This window comes from Rhinoderma darwinii, chromosome 1, assembly GCF_050947455.1.
Source record: "Rhinoderma darwinii isolate aRhiDar2 chromosome 1, aRhiDar2.hap1, whole genome shotgun sequence".
Taxonomy (NCBI): Eukaryota; Metazoa; Chordata; class Amphibia; order Anura; family Rhinodermatidae; genus Rhinoderma; species Rhinoderma darwinii.
In genome coordinates this window covers 551061828-551084908 of record NC_134687.1, presented here as the reverse complement: position 1 = coordinate 551084908, position 23081 = coordinate 551061828, and the positions used below count along the sequence as shown (strand labels likewise).

The 23081-nt window shown below is 41.2% G+C and overlaps 1 protein-coding gene across 4 annotated transcripts in view; it reads left to right on the top strand.

Annotated features, from left to right (window-relative positions):
• ZFYVE16 (zinc finger FYVE-type containing 16) overlaps positions 1 to 23081 on the top strand; it is an 86572-nt gene that overhangs the window by 32830 nt on the left and 30661 nt on the right. For all 4 annotated transcript variants that reach the window (XM_075837869.1, XM_075837889.1, XM_075837879.1 and 1 more), the window contains 6 exons: positions 8306 to 8549; positions 9060 to 9182; positions 10004 to 10159; positions 13641 to 13865; positions 21660 to 21742; positions 22685 to 22789. In XM_075837869.1, the coding sequence (XP_075693984.1) occupies positions 8306 to 8549; positions 9060 to 9182; positions 10004 to 10159; positions 13641 to 13865; positions 21660 to 21742; positions 22685 to 22789 (936 nt within the window). The remainder of the gene's footprint in view (positions 1 to 8305; positions 8550 to 9059; positions 9183 to 10003; positions 10160 to 13640; positions 13866 to 21659; positions 21743 to 22684; positions 22790 to 23081) is intronic.

Sequence of the window (23081 nt, the reverse complement as noted above, 5' to 3'; positions counted from 1 at the left end):
GTAATGACTCCATTAATAAAGTTAATATGTAATTTAAACCGCAAAGTGAACACCGTAAAAAAAAAACGCAAAAAACCATGGCGAAATAGCAATTTTTTTCCATTGCCCCCCAAAAAAGTCATAATAAAAATGAATCAATAAGTCCCATGCACCCCAAAACAGTACCATTCAAAACTACGTCTTGTCCCGCAGAAAACAAGCCCAAAAAATCACTACATTGATGGAAAAATAAAAAAATTACGGCTCTTGGAAATCGATGATGCAAAAACAAATAATTTTAGTTCAAAAGTGTTTTTATTGTGCAAAAGTCGTAAAACATAAAAAAACCTCTACATATGTGGTGTCGCCGTAATCGTACCGACCCATAGAATAAAGGTGACATGTTATTTACGTCGCATAGTGAACGGCGTCAATTTAAAAACGCATAGAACAATGGCGGAATTTCAGTTTTTTTTTTATAATCCCCCCCCCCCCCCAAAAAGGTTAATAAAAGTTAATATAAAAATTATATGTACACAAAAATGGTGCTATTAAAAAGCACAACTAATCCCGCAAAAAACAAGTCCTCATACAGCTATGTAGACGAAAAAATAAAAACGTTATAGCTCTTTGAATGCGACTATAGAAAAACGAATAAAATAGCTTGGTCATTAGGGCCTAAAATGGGCTGGTCACTAAGGGGTTAAAGGGGTTATCTGGGCATGGGGCGGTATTTTCGTACAGATGACCTGTCCACAGGATAGGTCATCAGTATATGATCGGTCCGACACCTGGACCCCGCAGCGATCAGATTTTCCGGCTGCCTCCAGCACCAACAGTTATGCAGTGGTCGGTGCCGGAAGCAGATGGCTCAGTACACCGCATAGCGGCCGTGCTGAGTTACTGCAGCTATGCTTCTATTTACTTGAATAGATGCAGAGTGGCAGTGTTGCAGCACAGCCGCTATACTGTGACCGGAGCCTTCTGCTTCCGTCACAGACCACTGCATAACTTCCGGAGCCCGGACACAGCAGGAACATCTGATTGGGTCAGGGTGTCGGACCTCCACCGATCATGTACTGATGACCTATCTTGTGGATAGGTCATCCGTATGAAAAACCGCCTGGACAACCCCGTTAAAGAGAACCTTTCACTACCCCAAACATGTGCAGCTGAGTGCACCATGTTATAGGGGCTGCTTCACAGAGCCTGGGGCACTTTAAGCTACTTGTTTAGCCTCCTCCGTTTTTGAGATATCGGTGCTGTTATATTTGGCGCCTGATATGTAAATGATCCCCTGTACGGTCAGTGGGGCTTCTCTTTTTTTGGAAAGGGCAGGGGGGCGTCATACTTAGCGCTCTGACACTGTCCAATCCGCTACGGACAGAGTCAGAGCGGCTTGTGCTGTGTGATCTCTCTCGCAAGATCACACAGTCTTGTCATTACTGTCTGACAAGAACAGGAGAGAGGAGATCGTGTGCACGCACAGCTTAGCCGCCACAGTGAAGGAACAGAAGAGGAGAAGAAGAATTCACATTCTTTTCCTCTTCTATTCCGTGGTGGCTGCAGTGTCGGAGCTGTGCGTGCGGACGCTCTCCTCCTCTCAAGCTCTTGTCAGACACTGATGACAAGACTGATCACGCGAGAGAGATCACACCGCACAAACCGCTCTGACACTGTCCGTAGCTGATTGGACAGTGTCTGACAAGCTGGAGAGAGCACACGCACGGACCCACAGCTCCGCCGCCACGGTACAGAAGAGGAGAAGAAGAATGTAAATGAATTCTTCTCCTCTTCTGTACCGTAGCGGCTGTGGAGCTGTGCGCGCACGCTGTCCTCTCTCCAGCGCTTGTCAGATCGCGTTAACAAGTCTGTGATCTCATGAGTGGTCACACAGCACAAGCCGCTTTGAGACTGTCCATAGCTGATTGGACAGTGTCGGAGCGCTAAGTATCACGCCCCACTGACAGTACAGGGGTTAATTTACATATCGGGTGCCAAATATAACGGCACCGATATCTCAAAAATGGAGGAGGCTAGAGAAGAAGTTTAACCCCTTAACGCTCCAGGACATACTATTATGTCATGGTAAGTGCATCGTTCGCGCTCCATGACATAATAGTATGTCATGGAGTAAACACGGCGCCGTTCGCGCGGGGCACGTTCATGAGCTGTGATAGCTGCTGTTTCCGACAGCAGACTATCACTGCTCAATGTGCCGGGACCGATCGCGGTGGTCCCCGCAGATTTAACCCCTCAGAAGCCGCGTTCAATAGCGATCGCGGCTTCTTAGGGGTTAATCCGCCATCGCCGGCCTGCTACACGATAGCGGCCGGCGATGGTGACTATGGCAACCGGACACCAAAAAATGGCGTCCGGCTATGTCATAGACGGAAGCCTAGTGGGTCCTGACAGAGTCAGGACCCACTATGCTTGCTGTCAGTGAGTAGCTGACCGTTCTAATACACTGCACTACGCATGTAGTGCAGTGTATTAGAATAGCGATCAGGGCCTCCTGCCCTCATGTCCCCTAATGGGACAAAGTAAAAAAGTAAAAAAAAAGTTAAAAAAAGTTGTGTAAAAATAAGAAAATAAAAGTTTTAAAAGTAATAAAAGTAAAAATCCCCCTTTTTCCCTTGTCAGTCTTTATTATTAAAATAAATAAATAAACAAATAAACTATACATAATTGGTATCGCCGCGTCCGTAACGGCCTGAACTACAAAATTATTTCGTTATTTATCCCGCGCGGTGAACGCCGTAAAAAAAATAAATAATAAACCGTCCCAGAACCACAATTGTTTGGTCACTTCACCTCCCAAAAAATGGAATAAAAAGAGATCAAAAAGTCGCATGTACCGAAAAATGGTGCTGATCGAAACTACAGTTCGTTACGCAAAAAATAAGTCCTCGCACGGCTTTTTTGAAGGAAAAATAAAAACGTTCTGGCTCTTAGAATAAGGTAACACAAAAAGTGAATGATTGTTTACAAAACGTATTTTATTGTGCAAACGCCATAAGACATAAAAAAACTATAAACATCTGGTATCGCCGTAATCGTATCGCCCCGCAGAATAAAGTGAATAAGTCATTTATAGCGCACGGTGAACGCTGTGAAAAAAATAGAACAAAAAAACAATAGTAGAATTGCGGTTTTTTAGTCACCGCGCCACATAAAAATAGAATAAAGACTGATCAAAAAGTCGCATGCATGACATGAAAACTGCAATGGATTCCTCAAGGGGTCTAGTTTCCAAATTGGGGTCACTTTTGGGGGTTTTCCACTGTTTTGGCACCACAAGACCTCTTCAAACCGGACATGGTGCCTAATAAAAAAGAGGGCTCAAAATCCACTAGGTGCTCCTTTGCTTCGGAGGCCGGTGATTCAGTCCATTACCGGCCCGAGGGCCACGTGTGGGATATTTCTCTAAACTGCAGAATCTGGGCAATACGTATTAAGTTGCGTTTCTCTGATAAATCCTTTTGTGTTATAAAAAAAATGGTATAAAGAGGATTTTCTGACAAAAAAAAAAAAGTAAATGTCACCTCTACTTTGCTCTAAATTTCTGTGAAACACCTAAAGGGTTCATAAACTTTCTACATGCTGTTGTGAATACTTTGAGGGGTCTAGTTTCTAAAATGGGGTGTTTGATAGGGGTTTCTAATATATGGGCCCCTCAAAGCAACTTCAGAACTGAACTGGAACCTAAAAAAATAAATAAATGAGGCAATACTTCGCTTCTCACATTATACTGATAATGAGTCGTGCCCACCCCGAGATGACCCCATTTTGACCGTTTGTATAAACGGAGACCCCTATTAGACCGTTTCAGTGCCCGGTTTTCCCAAGCATACACCCCCGAGAAGTGTATTTCTATTGATGAGTCCCTGGTACATTTTAAAGCGAGGGTTCAATTCCGCCAGTACCTGCCGGGTAAGAGGGCAAGGTATGGCGTGAAGATGTATAAGCTGTGAGAGTGCATCAGGGTATACCTACAGGTTTAGGATATATGAAGGAAAGGCCACCCCCAAACCAGACTGCATCCTGGACTACAATAGGTACATGGGAGGGAAGGACTTGTCAAATCAAGTCCTGAAGCCCTACAGTGCCATGCGGTGTGGTATAAGAAGCTGGCCGGGCACATCATACAGATGGCTTTGTACAATGCGTACGTGCTACGTCGATGTGCAGGCCAGAGGGGAACTTTCCTGGAATTTCAAGATCTAATCTTTAGGGACCAGGAAGGGGGGGCACCCAGTACTTCTGGAAGCGAGGCCACACGCATCGTACCAGGGCAACACTTTCCAAGAGAAGTTCCCCAAACCGGTGGAAAGGGAAAGAGTCAAAAGAGGTGCAGAGTCTGCTATAAGAGGGGGATAAGGAAGAACACAATATACCAATGTGACACGTGTCCCGAAAAACCAGGGCTCTGTATAAAAGATTGTTTTAAAATGTATCATACATCCCTTGATTTTTAATTTACCGTGATGCACTCCGCACAGCTTACCCCCCTCATCTTTCCCTTCTGAGCCCTGCTGTGTGCCCAGGCAGCTGATAACAGCCACATGTAGGGTATTGCCGTACCCAGGAGAACCCACATTACAATTTAAGGGGTGTATATCTCCGGTGGCGCATGCTGGGCACACTATATCGGACACTGACATGCCATATATATATATAAAATTGCAAATCTCACTCTGCACCATCTGCTGCGCATTATCTTTTACACAGTACCTGTGGGGTCAAAATGCTCACTACACCTCTAGATGAATGTCTTAAGAGGTGTCGTTTTTAAAATGGGGTCACTTCTCGGGGGTTTCAACTCTACTGGTACCTCAGGGGCTTCTGCATACATGACTTAGCACCAGAAAAGCTCCAGTAGGCCAAATGGTGGTCCTTTCCTTCTGAGCCCTCCCATGGGCCCAAACGGCAGTTTATCACCACAAATGGGGTATTGCCGCACTAAGGACAAATTGGGCAACAAAATGGGGTATGTTGTTCCTTGTGAAAATAAGAAATTTTGATCAAAAATGACATCTTATTGGAAAAAATATCATTTTTTTCATTTCACAGCCCAATTCAAATAGGTGCTGTAAAAAAACTGTGCGGTCAAAATGATAACAAAAACCATAAATGAATTCCTTGAGGGGTGTAGTTTCCAAAATGGGGTCACTTCTGGTGGGTTTCCATTGCTTTGATACCTCTGGGGCTCTGCAAATGCGACATGGCACCCGAAAACCAATCCAGCAAAATCTGGACTCCAACAAACACATAGCGCTCCTTTCCTTCTGAGCCCTCCCATGGGCCCAAACGGCAGTTTATCACCACAAATGGGGTATTGCCGCACTAAGGACAAATTGGGCAACAAAATGGGGTATGTTGTTCCCTGTGAAAATAAGAAATTTTGATCAAAAATTACATCTTATTGGAAAAAATATCATTTTTTTCATTTCACAGCCCAATTCAAATAGGTGCTGTGAAAAAACTGTGCGGTCAAAATGATAACAAAAACCATAAATGAATTCCTTGAGGGGTGTAATTTCCAAAATGGGGTCACTTCTGGTGGGTTTCCATTGTTTTGATACCTCAACACCTCTTCAAACCTGGCATGCTGCCTAAAATATATTCTAATAAAAAAGAGGCCTTAAAATGCACTAGGAGCTTCTTTGCTTCTAGGGCTTGTGTTTTAGTCCACGAGCGCAGTAGGGCCACATGTGGGACATTTATAAAAACTGCAGAATTTGCACAATACATATTTAGTAGTATTTCTCTGGTAAAACCTTCTGTGTTACAGAAAAAAAATTAATAAATTTGAAATTCAGCAGAAAAAATGAAATTTGCAAATTTCATTTCCACTTTGCTTTAATTCCTGTGAAATGCCTGAAGGGTTAAAAAACTTTCTATATGCTGTTTTGAATACTTTGAGGGGTCTAGTTTTTAAAATGGGGTGTTTTATGGGGGTTTCTAATACATAGGCCCCTCAAATCCACTTCAGAACTGAACCGGTACCTTCAAAAAAAGGCTTTTGAAATTTTCTTAAGAATATGAGAAATTGCTGTTTATGTTCTAAGCCTTGCAACGTCCAAGAAAAATAAAATAATGTTCAAAAAACGATGCCAATCTAAAGTAGACATATGGGAAATGTGAACTAGTAACTATTTTGGGTGGTATAACCGTCTGTTTTTCAAGCAGATGCATTTAAATTCTGAAAAATGCTATTTTTTGTAAATTTTCTCTAAATTTTGCAATTTTTCACAAATAAAGACTGAATATATCGACCAAATTTTACCACGAACATGAAGCCCAAAGTGTCACGAGAAAACAATCTCAGAATCGCTTGGATAGGTTTAAGCATTCCGACGTTATTACCACATAAAGTGAAATATGTCAGATTTGAAAAATGGGCACTGAGCCTTAAGGCCCAAACTAGGCTGCGTCCTTAAGGGGTTAAAGTGCCCCAGGGTTTGTGCAGCAGCGCCTATAACATGGTGCACTCTTTAAAGTGTAGCTAAACGTTCGACAAAATTCTGACATGTCATAGAGACATGTCAGAAGTTTGTATTGGTGGGGGTCCGAGCACTTTCCCACCAATCGCTAGAAGAAAGCAGCTGAAGTGCTTGTGTGAGCGCTCAGCTGCTTCGTTTCTGTTCGGCTTTTTCCGGAAAGCCGATGTATCGGTGTACGGGCTCATAGACTTTGTATTGATTCCGTACACCGATACATTTATTTCCGGAAAAAGCCAGACAGACGCGAAGCAGCTGAGCACTCACACAAACACTTCAGCTGCTTCCTTCTAGCGATTGGTGGGGGTCTCCGTGCTCGGACCCCCAACAATACAAACTTCTGACATGTCACTATGACATGTCAGAAGTTTGTCGAACGTTTAGCTACATTTTAAAGAAATATTCTGGTTTCAGCAAAAGCTTATTTTTTGTATACTAAAAAGTAAAAACAAAAAAGTGAGGAATTAAAACAAAATGTATATTAAAAAATTGTTTTAAGATCTTTGCTTGCAGTCATGCAATGGGAACTTTCCTTACTTAAATCTAATAGATTAAAATCTGTACTGGTCATGTGATTTACACCGATGTATGGCTCGTTATAAGACGTAGCTCTGATAAGTACTGTAACCAGATGTTCACTGGCGATTTTTTTTTTTTTTTTTATCCAGCTGCAGATTTTGCTGCGAGGGGTAAAATCCGCAGCATACTGAAAAATCGGCATAATTTATTTCTGCAGCGTATAAATGGGTTTTGTAAATCCTTATTCACTAGCGTTCTACTGTAATTTTTTTGTGTCCTTTTGTGGTGTGGAATCCATTCTGAAACTATACGACAAATTCACAACGTCTGAACATACCCTAATAAACAAACCATGCACCTGTGTGTACATCACATGACCTCGACAGATTGTTTATCAACTGGAAGTAAACAATAAATGTTCCTATTGAATTACATGGCAGCAAGCAGAGATCTTGAAAACCATGAGAATATTGGTAAATTTGATAATTATCATTGTCAGCAAGAAAAAGCTTTACTTCCTGGAACGATAATACCCCTTTAAGCTGCTTGTGCAGTCCCAAGATCTCAACTTCAGCCAGTTTGTGGTTACGCAGAATAAGCAGTGCACACGATGACTGTCCCACCTCTCCACTGTTCAGATTTTTCCGCAGCGTCTATAACAAGATATACTGGGCCGAATGTATTACTGGATAGGGGAGCACGGTAAATTGCTGCGTGTTTACGTGTGTATTTTTCTTCTTGCGCCTTTTGTTATTGAAATTAAACTGCAAAATAGTTTTTCTTATTGTCTCTGATACATAGTAACTAATTAAAGTCGCTAAAAAAACGCCATACTTATTCATGCAACAGCAGGTACAAACACCAGTTCCCAACAGGATGCAGACAAACCTCAATGCGGGAGAGGGAGATTGCTTAGGTGCAAAATACTGATGAACAGCCACTCACGCCTACTATTCATGAGGGGGTGGCTTCCCAGCATCGCCACTGCACACAAATATGGCTTCTATAAGTGTGCCAATTACGTGTAGTGCACCATGCTGGCATACAGCTTATCAGTTACACCCATACTATGAGTTTAGGCGGGCTGCCCAGCACCCTCTAAGTGTGACACACTATGCTACTGAGTAGCTAGTAGGGTTTGGAAATGATAATCTAATGAACTTGGTTACCACAAGCATTGGGGTGGAACTTCTGGGATGTAAAAGTATGGAACAATAGTTGGGTTTATTTTTGCTAAAGGGTATTATTGGCATTAGAAAGATTACAGGGTCAGATCAATACATTTTTAGCATTTCTTTCCACAGGCCCTTGGGTCTTTTCAGGACGATGCAAAGCAATCTGATAAAGAAACACCAGAAGCCCCACATGACATGTCCAAAGCACCGGTATCTGCAACCGAAGAAACAACTAGTGCCTTCAAAGTGTCTTCATCATCAGACTATGGAATGCTTTGCTGCATTGAGAAATGTGTGAGCCGAGAACTCAGTCTTATTCCAGACGATGAAATGGGTCTACCTCCTTTATTAATGACGACCGGAGAAAGTGAAGGTAAAGGCTGTGCCACTTGGCACCTTATTCTGATATGATGTAGGTTGTGTCGATTGTTTTGGAACATTCCAAATAGATGTATTGGAAAATCTACTCCGCATCTGTAATGTTTATGTGCCAATATTTACACCCACTACCTCCTTTCCCCGTGAAAGAGAGGGCATATAATGGTGGCACAATTGTTAGCACGGGTGCCCTGCAGTACTAGAGACTTGGGTTCGAATCCCACCAACGGTAACATTGTAGAGTTTTTGTGTGTTCTCTCTGGATACACTGGTTTCCTCCCACACTGATAATAATTTCTGCAGAATATGTTTGCTCTATATAAGCAGCACAAATATGTTTGAATATAATTAAGTGGTGTTAATAGCTTGAGATATCATTCAATGTTGTAGTGTTAATAGCTGGTTTGTTATCTAGGCATGTGTCACATTTGCTACTATATATTTTGGGTTTTTTTATGCCTAGTTCTCACATGCCTTTTGACCTCTTCCACATTTTGTGTTTCAGATGCTGTGGTAGAAAATAAACCAACTCACGCAGGAGTCATGTTGCTTTTGGAAGAAGATGGGCCTAATCCATTAACCTTTATCCTAAATGCCAATTTGCTTGTTAATGTCAAGTTGGTAACTTGTAAGTAATAACATAATTGCAAAATAAACGGCACTTCGTTTCTGGGTTTGATGTGTGCAAAAGTAGGGTTCAACCCCAAGCATAGAAATTAGAAAGGACCCTTCACTCCAGGCGATGCTTTTTAAGTCAATTTATTAGCAAACCCAAAACGTGTAACTTTACGGTCCACACTGGACCTTTTTCAAACACGATTGCCAATAGTAAGAAGGCTCTCAATGGAAGGCAAATAAGAACGTAGGATATGTGCTGAGAAAATGAGACCGCCGTCTTATCAGATAGGCACCTACCGGGTGAGACAGCGGTCTACTTTCCTCCGCACATTTGTGTTTGACTTCCATTGAGAACATTCTTACTACTTGCAATTGTGTTTGAAAAAGGTCCCGTGTGGACCGAAGCCATAGGCTGTGTTCACATCAGCGTTCCTTTCCGCTGAGGGGTTCCGTCTGAGGTTTCCATCTGGTTAACCCCTCAACGGAAAGGCAAACTGAAACCTTAGCTTCCGTTTCCCTCATCATTGAGCTCAATGGTGACCTAGCTAATGGTTTCCGTTTGTCACTGTTGTGACAGGGTTCCATCGTTTTGACTAAATCAATGGCGCAGCCGACGGAAACCTCAGACGAAACCCCTCACCTGAAAGGAATGCTGCTTTGGAATTGCGAATCCATTTTTTTGAATCACCTGGAGTGCAAAGTCCTTTGTAATTATTTGTTAGTAATAACATAGAGAATCTGTTTTAGGTTTACAGAAATCTTCAGGGGTTTTTTATGTGCTTGTTAAACACATACCAAAAATTGTACTTAATGTTTTTGTATTCTGTTCAGATTCTTCAGAAAAATGCTGGTTTTTCGCGACTAATGGATTACATGGCTTAGGCCAAGCTGAAATTGTAGTAATATTGAATTGCTTGCCAAATGAAGACTCTGTTCCAAAGGATGTATTTAAACTTATGATAAACATCTACAAGGATGCACAGAAAGGTACAGCATGATTACAGATTGTGGTGTTCTGCAAATTTGGTCTGTAAGAGGGTTTTGATGTCTAGCCTATTGATGTCAGGCATTTTTGCCTTCTGAGGAAATCGCTTGATGGCTATATTTTATTTCATTTGTAGCTGAGGCATACAGTAGTTTTCTGCTTTGCTACGGTCATTTGAGGTATGTACTACGACCTGCATCCAACCTAAAAGAACAATGAGGGAGGAGCTTTGTGAAGAGAGCCCAACCAATCAGCGTTGCTGAAAATGTTCTACGTAATGCTGACTGGCTGAGATGACAATGCTCCTCCTTCACGTCCTTTCCAGTTGTATGTAGGCAAAGTATATGATGTCTCATGACAAGTGCTTTAAAGAGGCTCTGTCACCAGATTCTCAAATCCCTATCTCCTATTGCATGTGATCGGCGCTGCAATGTAGATTACAGTAAAAAAAATAATTTTTTAAAACGTTCATTTTTGGCCAAGTTATGAGCTATTTTATATATATATATATATATATATATATATATATATATGCAAATGAGCTTTGAAATGGACAATTGGGTGTTTTTTTTCGTTATGTCCAACTGGGCGTGTATTGTGTTTTTAACTGGGCGTGTTTACGTGTATGACGCTGGCCAATCAGTGACCAGTCAGCATCATACACTCATCTCCTTTGATTTACACAGCAGCGATGTGCAGCCACATAAACAGAGATTAACGTTAATCAAGTATCCTGATAATGAATACACATGAAATCCAGCCTGGACGTCGTGTATTCAGAATCCTGACACTTCTGACTCTTTTCTGTGAGATTTCCAGCAAGGGAAACCAAATCTCGTTTACCTCCATAATCTCGCGAGATTACGCGTGGCTTGCTGGAATCTCACAGAAAAGATTCAGAAGTGTCAGGATTCTGAATACACATGACGTCCAGGCTGGATGATCATGTGTATTCATTATCAGGACACTGCAGTAACGTTAATCTCTGTGTATGCGGCTGCACATCGCTGCTGTGTAAATGAATGGAGATGAGTGTATGATGCTGACTGGTCACTGATTGGTCAGCATCATACACGTAAACACGCCCAGTTAAAAACAATACACGCCCAGTTGGACATAACGAAAAAAAAAACGCCCAGTTGTCCATTTCAAAGCTTATTTGCATATATATTAAAATAGCTCATAACTTGGCCAAAAATGAACGTTTTAAAAAAAAACCACAAAAAAAACCGTTACTGTTCTCTACATTGCAGCGCCGATCACATGCAATAGGAGATAGCGATTTCAGAATCTGGTGACAGAGCCTCTTTAAGCTGGTCATAAAAAGCTTCATGTTTGCTAATGATGATTATTATGTTTTTATTACTAAGCCTTTCATACTTCTCCTTATTTCATGGATAGCGCCACTTCTGTGCTGTGGAAACTACCACACATCTTTGACTTGGTCTGTGTTACAATCCCCGAGACACATCCTGCTCCGGAGCGGCGATGTCTCCGGCGGAGGAAAAAAAATAAATAAAAAAAATAATAATAATAAATAAATTATAAATAAATAAATATATATATATATATATATATATATATATATATATATGTACACACACACACACACACACACACACACACTTTCTTTAAGTTATGATACTTTATCCTATTGTTCTACGTTTACTCTTAATGTATGGAGAACTTTTTTAAATTGAAGGTTCAGGCTGGCTCACGTTTGCCATGTTCCTGCTGTGTAAAATTCTGTCAGCTGCGAATAAACTGGAAACTTTCTTATTAATCGTGAGTGCTGCGAAAATTACCCTTGCTTACGGTCATCTCTAGGGCAGCTAACAGAATGTTAAATGGCATGTGGCATATTTCAGCCAGATTGAAGGTTAAACGAAGTCATGGTAGATGGGGTGATACAGCAATGAAGTAGGAAGCGTTTTGTTGCTGGTGGACTTCATTGTTTGTGGGAAGATGTCTGAATTCAGTCTGGTGGCATCTTGTCTATGGTTCTTAACCCGTTAGTGACCGGCCCATCGTGTTTCTACGTCGGTCACTAACGGGCCTTATTCCGATGCCATAGACTTTTTACGTCGCGGCATCGGAATAAGTTTACAGAGCAGGGGGCTGTCAAATCTCCCTGCTCTCAGCTGCTAGAGGCAGCTGAGGGCTGGGAGCGTCCCTGCTCTGCCGGGTGAGATCAATATTAGTATCGATCTCACCCGTTTAACCCCTCAGATGTGGTGCGCAATAGCGAGCACCGCATCTGAGTGGTTTTTTGAGAGAGGGGAGGGAGCTCCCTCTCTCCCCCACCGATACGATCGCCGAGTGTCTGTGTCTCCAATGGCAGCCGGGGGCCTAATAAAGGCCCCCAGGTCTGCCTGGAATGAATGCCTGCTAGATCATGCCGCAGGCATGACCTAGCAGATGCCTGTCCGTGTTAAACGGACAGGCAGTAATACACTGCAATACAAAAGTATTGCAGTGTATTATAAATGCGATCGCAGAATCACATATTATAGTCCCCTAATGGGACTAGTAAAAAAGTGAAAAAAAGTTTAATAAAGTTAATTTTAAAAAAAATGTGAAAAAAAATGAAAAACCCAGCTTTTCCCCTCACAAAATTCTTTACTATTAAAAAAACAAAATAAAGTTAAAAAGTTACACATATTTGGTATCGCCGCGTCCGTAACGACCCCGACTATAAAGCTGTTACATTATTTAACCCGCACGGTGAATGCCGTAAAAAATGTAATAAAAAGCTATGGAAAAATTGCTGTTTTCTGTGAATACTGACTTTAAAAAAATGTGATAAAAAGTGTTCAAAAAGTCGCATCTACTCCAAAATGGTACCAATAAAAACTACAAGTCTTCCCGCAAAAAAAAAGCCCTCATACAACCGCATCGGTGAAAAAATAAAAACGTTACGGCTCTTCAAATATGGAGACACAAAAACAAATAATTTTGAAAAAAAGCGTTTTTACTGTGTAAAAGTAGTAAAACATACAAAAACTATACAAATTTGGTATCGTTGCAATCGTAACAACCCGCTGAATAAAGTTATTCTGTTATTTATATCACACGGTAAACGGCGTAGATTTAAGACGCGAAAAAGAGTGACGAAATTTCAGGTTTTTTTCTATTTCCCCCCAAATAAAAGTTAATAAAAGTTAATCAATAAATATGTCCCCCAAAATGGTGCTATTGAAAAGTACAACTTGTCCCGCAAAAAACAAGACCTTATACAGCTATGTCGACGCAAAAATAAAAACGTTATAGCTCTTGGAATGCGACGATGGAAAAACTTAAAAAATGGCCTGGTCATTAAGGTCCAAAATAGGCTGTTCATTAAGGGGTTAATGACTCAATAATCCTATACTGAATAGATCAGGTGTATGACAATAATATTGACATTAGAGAAATTAAATTTTTTTGTTTACATTCTATCTAATAGTTTGCTGTCTTCTTTTTTTCCTTTTCTTTTTTATACAGGAAAATATGTAGGCAATTTGGAGAATATTACATCTACTGAAAGCTTTCTGGGTAGCAAGGATCATGGCGGCTTCCTGTTTTTTGCACCTAATTTTCAGGATCTGAGTGGACTGCCAGTACCAAATAGTCCTTTCTTGTGTGGGGTTATCATCCTGAAAATGGAGGTTCCATGGGCAAAAGTATTCCCGATTCGTTTAATGTTGACATTAGGAGCTGAATATGGTGGTAAGTTGTGTCAAGTTTCACATCTGATATTAGAAGTTCAGTAAAAAGCCTCTTAAAGGGAACCGGTTACCAGCATTTCACCTATTAAAGCAGCGATACCTGGTGGAAGTAGGTGAAAAGTCTGCTCTATACCTTTTTAGTATTCCATTTTTTTTAGTGTTCCTGTACCGTATGCTAATGAGCATAAACGAGTCATATCTTAGTTCGAAACGAGTCCTATCTTCATTCCTCAAATCTTTACGAGTTAACCCCGCCTCCAACTTTTGATTGACAGCTCCTCTCCTCCCCACAGCACACACAAAATCCCGCACTTGCGCATCGATGTTCTGGTGCGTGCGGACAATAAGACGCCATAGCGGCGCATGTGCAGTAACTAGATTTGAGGCCCGGACGAAGCAGGGAAGGGTTTTGGACCATACATAACTGGCGCATACGCGCTATCTCAGACGAGATTTTGGTATTCAGGGCGGGACAGTTTTTGGAGGTGGGCGGGCATAAGAAGAGGAACGAACGAGACTGCCGCATTATTACCATAAAAGGCGAGAAATGTAGGCAGACCATTATTTACGGTCGGAGGAGGAGTTTAGGAAAGGGGATAATGGCAATGAACTTTTGACAGCAGTGGACAGCGAGGGGTGAGGAGAGTTCAATAGGTGAAATGCTGGTGACCGGTTCCTTTTAAAGGGATTACATATCGCTAGGATATAATTCTTTCTCTGGATAGACAACCGCACACACCTTATTTGGTATTCGTGTTATGGATGCATGGCTACAAGTTACCAATCCCGCCAATTGGTGTAACCATCCTGTATATGTACAATTAGAAGACAGCATGCTATTAATGATTCTTTTATTTGAAGCCATATATATGCGCGAGAAAAAAAGGCTGTTTCGAGCTATACTCCAGCCCTTCCTCACTGGAAATTTTATAAAATTGGCCTATGAAATACTGCAAGAAATTACATTTCAATGTCACTTATGTTTTTACGATGCAGTTTTTATTTCGGTAGTATAAGAATACGCCTTGTATAAACCATAGTGTATTTCCCACTAAAATCAATGGGAAGCTATAGCAGACGTATTGTAAGTGTATTTTGGAGCGTAATACTAACTTGTTACGCTCTGAAATACGCCTGAAAATGTCCCTTGTGAACATGGCCTTACTGAAAGCTGCAGCAGCATCTTTGTGTGTCTCAATCTGCATCTCTTTCACTCTGCTCCTGCGTCCTCCTACCCCTCCCCTCTACATTGACTACTATGGGCAGCAAGTAATCATATCTTTCAGTGAGCTGCTATTCCCTCTCTTCTTGAGAGATTTTTAGCAGTAAATTCAGAGAGTAAACATTTCGGAGGTATTGGAAGGGGGATAGGAGCATGATAAGTGGAGAAATTAAGCGCAAAATGCCTCTAAGACGGTGCATGTTTAACCCCTTAACGCTCCATGACCTACTATTAGGTCATGCTAACTGTAGCGTTCGCGCTCAGTGACCTAATAGTAGGTCATGGAGTAAACACGGCGCCGTTCGCGCGGGGCGCGTTCATGAGCTGTGATAGCTGCTGTTTCCGACAGCAGACTATCACTGCTCAATGTGCCGGGACCGATCGCGGAGCTCCCCCGCTGATTAACCCCTCAGAAGCCGCGTTCAATAGCGATCGCGGCTTCTCAGGGGTTAATCCGCCATCGCCGGCCTGCTACACGATAGCGGCTGGCGATGGTGACTATGGCAACCGGACACCAAACAATGGCGTCCGGCTATGCCATAGACGGAAGCCTAGTGGGTCCTGACAACGTGAGGACCCACTATGCTTGCTGTCAGTGAGTAGCTGACAGTTCTAATACACTGCACTACGCATGTAGTGCAGTGTATTAGAATAGCGATCAGGGCCTCCTGCCCTCAAGTCCCCTAGTGGGACAAAGTAATAAAGTAAAAAAAAAGTTACAAAAACATGTGTAAAAATAAGAAAATAAAAGTTTTAAAAGTAATAAAAGTAAAAGTCCCACTTTTTACCTCATCAGTCATTTATTATTAATAAAAATATATAAACAAACAAATAAACTATACATAATTGGTATCGCCGCGTCCGTAACGGCCTGAACGACAAAATTATTTTGTTATTTATCCCGCACGGTGAACGCCGTAAAAAAAATAAATAATAAACCGTACCACAATCACAATTCTTTGGTCACTTCACCTCCCAAAAAATGGAATAAAGAGATCAAAAAGTCGCATGTACCTAAAAATGGTACTGATCGAAACTACAGTTCGTTACGCAAAAAATAAGTCCTCGCACGGCTTTATTGATTGAAAAATAAAAACGTTATGGCTCTTAGAATAAGGTAACACAAAAGTAAATGATTGTTTACAAAACGTATTTTATTGTGCAAACGCCATAAGACATAAAAAAAAACTATAAACATCTGGTATCGCCGTAATCGTATCGCCCCGCAGAATAAAGTGAATGTGTCATTTATAGCGCACGGTGAACGCTGTAAAAAAAATAGAATAAAAAAACAATAGTAGAATTGCTGTTTATTAGTCACCGCGCCACCTAAAAATAGAATAAAAACTGATCAAAAAGTCACATGCACCCCATGAAAACTACAATGGATTCCTCAAGGGGTCTAGTTTCCAAATTGGGGTCACTTTTTGGGGGTTTCCAATGTTTTGGCACCACAAGACCTCTTCAAACCGGACATGGTGCCTAATAAAAAAGAGGGCTCAAAATCCGCTAGGTGCTCCTTTGCTTCGGAGGCCGGTGCTTCAGTCCATTACCGCCCGAGGGCCACGTGTGGGATATTTCTCTAAACTGCAGAATCTGGGCAATACGTATTAAGTTGCGTTTCTCTGATAAATCCTTTTGTGTTATGAAAAAAATGTTATAAAAAGGATTTTCTGACAAAAAAAAAAAGTAAATTTCACCTCTACTTTGCTCTAAATTTCTGTGAAACACCTAAAGGGTTCATAAACTTTCTAAATGCTGTTGTGAATACTTTGAGGGGTCTAGTTTCTAAAATGGGGTGTTTGATAGGGGTTTCTAATATCTGGGCCCCTCAAAGCAACTTCAGAACTGAACTGGAACCTAGAAAAATAAATAAATGAGGCAATACTTCGCTTCTTACATTATACTGATAATGAGCCGTGCCCACCCCGAGATTACCCCAGTTTTGACCGTTTGTATAAACGGAGACCCCTATTAGACCGTTTCAGTGCCCGGTTTTCCCAAGCATACACCCCCGAGAAGTGTTTTTCTATTGATGAGTCCCTGGTACATTTTAAAGGGAGGGTTCAATTCCGCCAGTACCTGCCGGGTAAGAGGGCAAGGTATGGCGTGAAGATGTATAAGCTGTGAGAGTGCATCAGGGTATACCTACAGATTTAGGATATATGAAGGAAAGGCCACCCCCAAACCAGACTGCATCCTGGACTACAATAGGTACATGGGAGGCATGGACTTGTAAGATCAAATCCTGAAGCCCTACAGCGCCATGCGGTGTGGTATAAGAAGCTGGCCGGGCACATCATACAGATGGCTTTGTACAATGCGTACGTGCTACGTCGATGTGCAGGCCAGAGGGGAACTTTCCTGGAATTTCAAGATCTAATCTTTAGGGACCAGGAAGGGGGGGCACCCAGTACTTCTGGAAGCGAGGCCACACGCATCGTACCAGGGCAACACTTTTCAGGAGAAGTTCCCCAAACCGGTGGAAAGGGAAAGAGTCAAAAGAGGTGCAGAGTCTGCTATAAGAGGGGGATAAGGAAGAACACAATATGCCAATGTGACATGTGTCCCGAAAAACCAGGGCTCTGTATAAAAGATTGTTTTAAAATGTATCATACATCCCTTGATTTTTAATTTACCCTGATGCACTCCGCACAGCTTACCCCCCTCATCTTTCCCTTCTGAGCCCTGCCGTATGCCCAGGCAGCTGATAACAGCCACATGTAGGGTATTGCCGTACCCAGGAGAACCCACATTACAATTTAAGGGGTGTAGATCTCCGGTGGCGCATTCTGGGCACACTATATTGGACACTGAAATGGCATATATATATATATAAAATTGCAAATCTCACACTGCACCATCTGCTGCGCATTATCTTTTACACAGTACCTGTGGGGTCAAAATGCTCACTACACCTCTAGATGAATGTCTTAAGGGGTGTAGTTTTTAAAATGGGGTCACTTCTCGGGGGTTTCAACTGTACTGGTACCTCAGGGGCTTCTGCATACATGACTTAGCACCAGAAAAGCTCCAGTAGGCCAAATGGTGGTCCTTTCCTTCTGAGCCCTCCCATGGGCCCAAACGGCAGTTTATCACCACAAATGGGGTATTGCCGCACTAAGGACAAATTGGGCAACAAAATGGGGTATGTTGTTCCCTGTGAAAATAAGAAATTTTGATCAAAAATTACATCTTATTGGAAAAAATATCATTTTTTTCATTTCACAGCCCAATTCAAATAGGTGCTGTGAAAAAACTGTGCGGTCAAAATAACAAAAGCCATAAATGAATTCCTTGAGGGGTGTAATTTCCAAAATGGGGTCACTTCTGGTGGGTTTCCATTGTTTTGATACCTCAACACCTCTTCAAACCTGGCATGCTGCCTAAAATATATTCTAATAAAAAAAGAGGCCTCAAAATGCACTAGGTGCTTCTTTGCTTCTAGGGCTTGTGTTTTATTCCACGAGCGCAGTAGAGCCACATGTGGGACATTTCTAAAAACTGCAGAATCTGGACAATACATATTTAGTAGTATTTCTCTGGTAAAACCTTCTCTGTTACAGAAAAAAATTGAATAAAATTGAAATTCAGCAGAAAAAATGAAATTTGCAAATTTCATTTCCACTTTGCTTTAATTCCTGTGAAATGCCTGAAGGGTTAAAAAACTTTATAACTGCTGTTTTGAATACTTTGAGGGGTCTAGTTTTTAAAATGGGGTGTTTTATGGGGGTTTCTAATACATAGGCCCCTCAAATCCACTTCAGAACTGAACAGGTACCTTCAAAAAAAGGCTTTTAAAATTTTCTTAAGAATATGAGAAATTGCTGTTTATGTTCTAAGCCTTGTAACGTCCAAGAAAAATAAAATAATGTTCAAAAAACGATGCCAATCTAAAGTAGACATATGGGAAATGTGAACTAGTGACTATTGTGGGTGGTATAACCGTCTGTTTTTCAAGCAGATGCATTTAAATTCTGAAAAATGCAATTTTTTGTAAATTTTCTCTAAATTTTGCAATTTTTCACAAATAAACACTGAATATATCGACCAAATTTTACCACGAACATGAAGCCCAAAGTGTCACGAGAAAACAGTCTCAGAATCGCTTGGATAGGTTTAAGCATTCCGACGTTATTACCACATAAAGTGAAATATGTCAGATTTGAAAAATGGTTTCTGAGCCTTAAGGCCAAAACAAGGCTGTGTCCTAAATAGTTGCACTAAGTTTAAGGCTGCAATCTCCATTTTTCATTCATTTTCAAACCCCTTGACATGGAGATTACATGTCCCTCCCAGTAATACAATCTGTAGTTCTGTGTGTCCAAGAGTATGCTGCCTTTACTAGATCTCACTGCTGCTGCTTTTTTCTTCTACAGCCCATGAGGGACATCTCCTGATGCTAAGTGTATGATCCCCTCACAGTCTCACTGGTGTGCTGTCCTCTCTTTTTCCACAGATTCACCCCCTCCCCTCTGCAGACTGCCGTGTGTACATTCCTCCATATCTTTACTCTGATTCCCTATAGATTGTTTGATTTGCCCTCCCTGAAGACATGGTGTTTTCCACCTTTTACACACTCTGATCTGCCATGTACAACCTCCTCCCCCGTCCCTGATGCCATCTCTAAGACCATGTCCACACAGAAGATTTATTCTGAGGAAAAATCTGACGTGGATTTGGTAGAGATCCTGATTTTGGCTTTGCAGTAAATACTGCCGTGTTTCTGCACGCATAAAATTTCAACAACGTGTAAACAATTGGATGCATTAACCCCTTGTATGAGGACTTGTTTTTTGTGGGATGAGTTGTATTTTTCAATGGCACCGCTTTGGGGTGTATATAGAATTTTTTTATTAACTTTTTTTTGGGGGGGATAAAAAAAACCAGCAATTTAGCCATTGTTCTATGCATTTTACATTTACGCCGTTTAGTGTGCAGAGTAAAACATGCTACCTTTATTCTATGGGACGGTACGATTACGGTGATACCAAATATGTGTAGTTTTTTTTATCTTTTACTACTTTTGCAGAACGAACACTTTTGAACTAAAATTGTTTTATTTTGCATCACTGCTTTCCAAGAGCCATAACTTTTTTCATTTTTCAGTCAATGTCGCCATATGAGGGCTTGTTTTTTGTGGGACTTCATTGCTACCATTTTGGGGCACATGGGACTTAATGATTCACCTTTTATTATTATGTTTTGGGGGGGGGGGATGGGAAAAAATAGTAATTTTGGTATTGGTTTATGCGTTTTTGTTTTTTTTACGGCATTCACATTGCGGTTTAATACACTAACTTTATTTTTTGGGTCATTACAATTGTGGGGATACCATATATGTGTGGTTTTTATTTTGACACTTTTACTAAATAAAACCATTTTTTTTGTATGGCAAAAAAAGGGTTTATTTTTTTGTGTACCTATTTTTATTTCACATAATTTTTTCAGTCTCACTAGGGGACTTCACTATGCGATCTTTAGATCGCAGATATAATGCTTTGGTATACTTTGTATACCAAAGCATTATTGCCTGTCAGTATAAAACGGACAGGCATCTATTAGGACATGCCTCTGGCACGTCCTAATAGCATATAGCCAGGGCAGGCCTGGGGGCGTTTGTTAAGCCTCCGGCTGCCATGGCACCCCATCGGATGCCCGTAATTGCGTTTGCGGGCCGCCGATGGGTGACAGAGGGAGCTCCCTCCTTCTGTAAACAACTCAAATGCAGTGGTTGCTAAAGACCGCGGAATTTGAGGGATTAAACGGCCGCAATCTGCCGTTCGAGCAGGAGACCCGTGCAGGACGTTGATTAGACCGCCGTGAAAAGGTGGCGTAATTCTGACATGGAAAACTCATTGGAATCCATATAAATTTTCCTCCGTGTGAACAAGCTTTAACACCACGAAAAGGGGAGCGGAAGAACAGGAAAAAGTCAGGAAGTAGTGTGCGATGTTAGAAAGTTGCTTCATTTTGCAACAAAAAAAACAAAACATTTCTGTGCAAATGTGTCCATAGCCTTTTAAGGATTTTAGTACAACATCGATGTGTGGGCTGCCTAACAAACAGAACCCTCCACACTTCACACTAGTGGCATCTGTGCTTTACATTGTGGTTCTCCTCACTTTTATTTTGTTTCTAAATAAAAATGACTGCTTATAAATATTCATTAGCCTGAGCTTGTCAAAAAATGTGGCGGCCGCCTCTATATTCTGATCGCTGCCTGACCTGCAATAATGGCCTTACATTTCCTGCTGACTAATACTGAGCATGTGTAGTCAGGGCTCTTACTGAACAAGTCCACATGTTCTACTCAATGGACTTGTTCAGAGATCGACAAGCCCTTTATACTTTTCCTGAAAAATTACGCAACTGAATGCTTAAAAAGTAACGCTTCAAATAATTGAATCCACTCCGGACATATAAATCAACAGTAATTGCACTTTGAGTTGAACGATAGTTCTTTGTCAATGACTGGATGTTTTTATCTAGAAGCAATAGGTTGCCTAGCTTTGACCATGATTAAAACTGCCCTTTAGTTATCCTAACTATGTCTTTGTTTGATTCCTTCAGTATACCCATCTCCTGTAATAAGTCGCAGACATCGAAAATCTGTTTTCGGAGAGATTGGACATACTATAATAAACCTATTAACTGTAAGTATTCTGCATATTTTATAGAAATATATTTAAAAAAAACAAAAACTGGAGCAAAAACGTAAAAAAAAAATTATCTTTTGGCTGGAGTTTTGGTACTTTACCCTCCCTCCAGTTATACTGGTCAATACCGATGTCCCCCAGCATTTTCTTATAGGCCTCTTCTAAAACTGCCTCTATAACAGGAGTCCGCAACCTTTTTTGTGCGGCTTGCCAATTTTTTTTTGTTTTAAATCAAAGATGAATTGTGTGCCATGCAACATGAAAGTCATATAACACAAAGTGTTTCTATATATTTGATATAAAACTAGTAATCAGTTAATTAAACTTGCATTTCAGTGGGACCCTTGTCCCTGACTTTCTTTGCATAGATGACTTATCTGTAGTGCATATGGGGTGACTGAGCTGAACATAGACCTCACGGTGGTCTGCAGTAAGCCTGCTACATGAGGGGCTGAGGGTGGAATTCATGTGTGAGGATCTGCTTACACAGATATGTGGCGCTCACTTAGTGTTCCTTGGAAGGCTTATGTGGCTTATAAAGGATAAGGGGAAACGTGGTATTCGTGGCGACAGCCGCCGTTTATAGAACTGCACTGTGTAAGTGAGAATGACGTCTTTAACCTTTTTAGTCTCTGGCCCTGAAGGAACCAGTGATGTTGGCTCATGCTAGAGCCGTCAATCAAGCCAAGGGGTGACATAAGGCTAGGTTTAGGCTGGAGAGCACTTGCTGGACTTACGACTCAGCGTGCCAGGCAAACATGCTTCGCGTGCCAGCTGTGGCACACTCGCCTTAGGTTGCTGACTCCTGCTCTATCACTTTGTTCCCCAGCTGCGTTTTGCAAAAAGACACACCAAAAGCTAATTATTCAGTTTTTGCCTGGAGTTTAACTTTAAATACATATGTGCTACAACGGTGACCCCGCCTTTTTTTTTTTGCAGGACCTCAGAAATTACCAGTATACTATTCCGCATGTAGAGGGTTTGGTAATCCACATGGAAATGGGCAAAAGCTGCATAAAGATCCCTTCTAAGCGACATAATGAGGTGAGCTTCTCTTTATTCTGCATCATAATTTCATTTACAGCTTACACAGTGCAGTTTTGCATGTTTTTTTTGTTTTTTTTTTGTTTTGCCCAAAAAGATTCTAATTCACTATGTGAACAAGGCCTTAAATTAGACTTGCCACAAAGTCAGAAAATCCTTCGACCAACATTCTAAAAAGCAAAGATTTACTTTTGAGTACGTTTTACTTGGTATTTCTTGCTATCCTCCAGATGCAATATTTCAATGATACCTTTTACATTATTACCTGTACCACTTATTGACATAGTGGGGG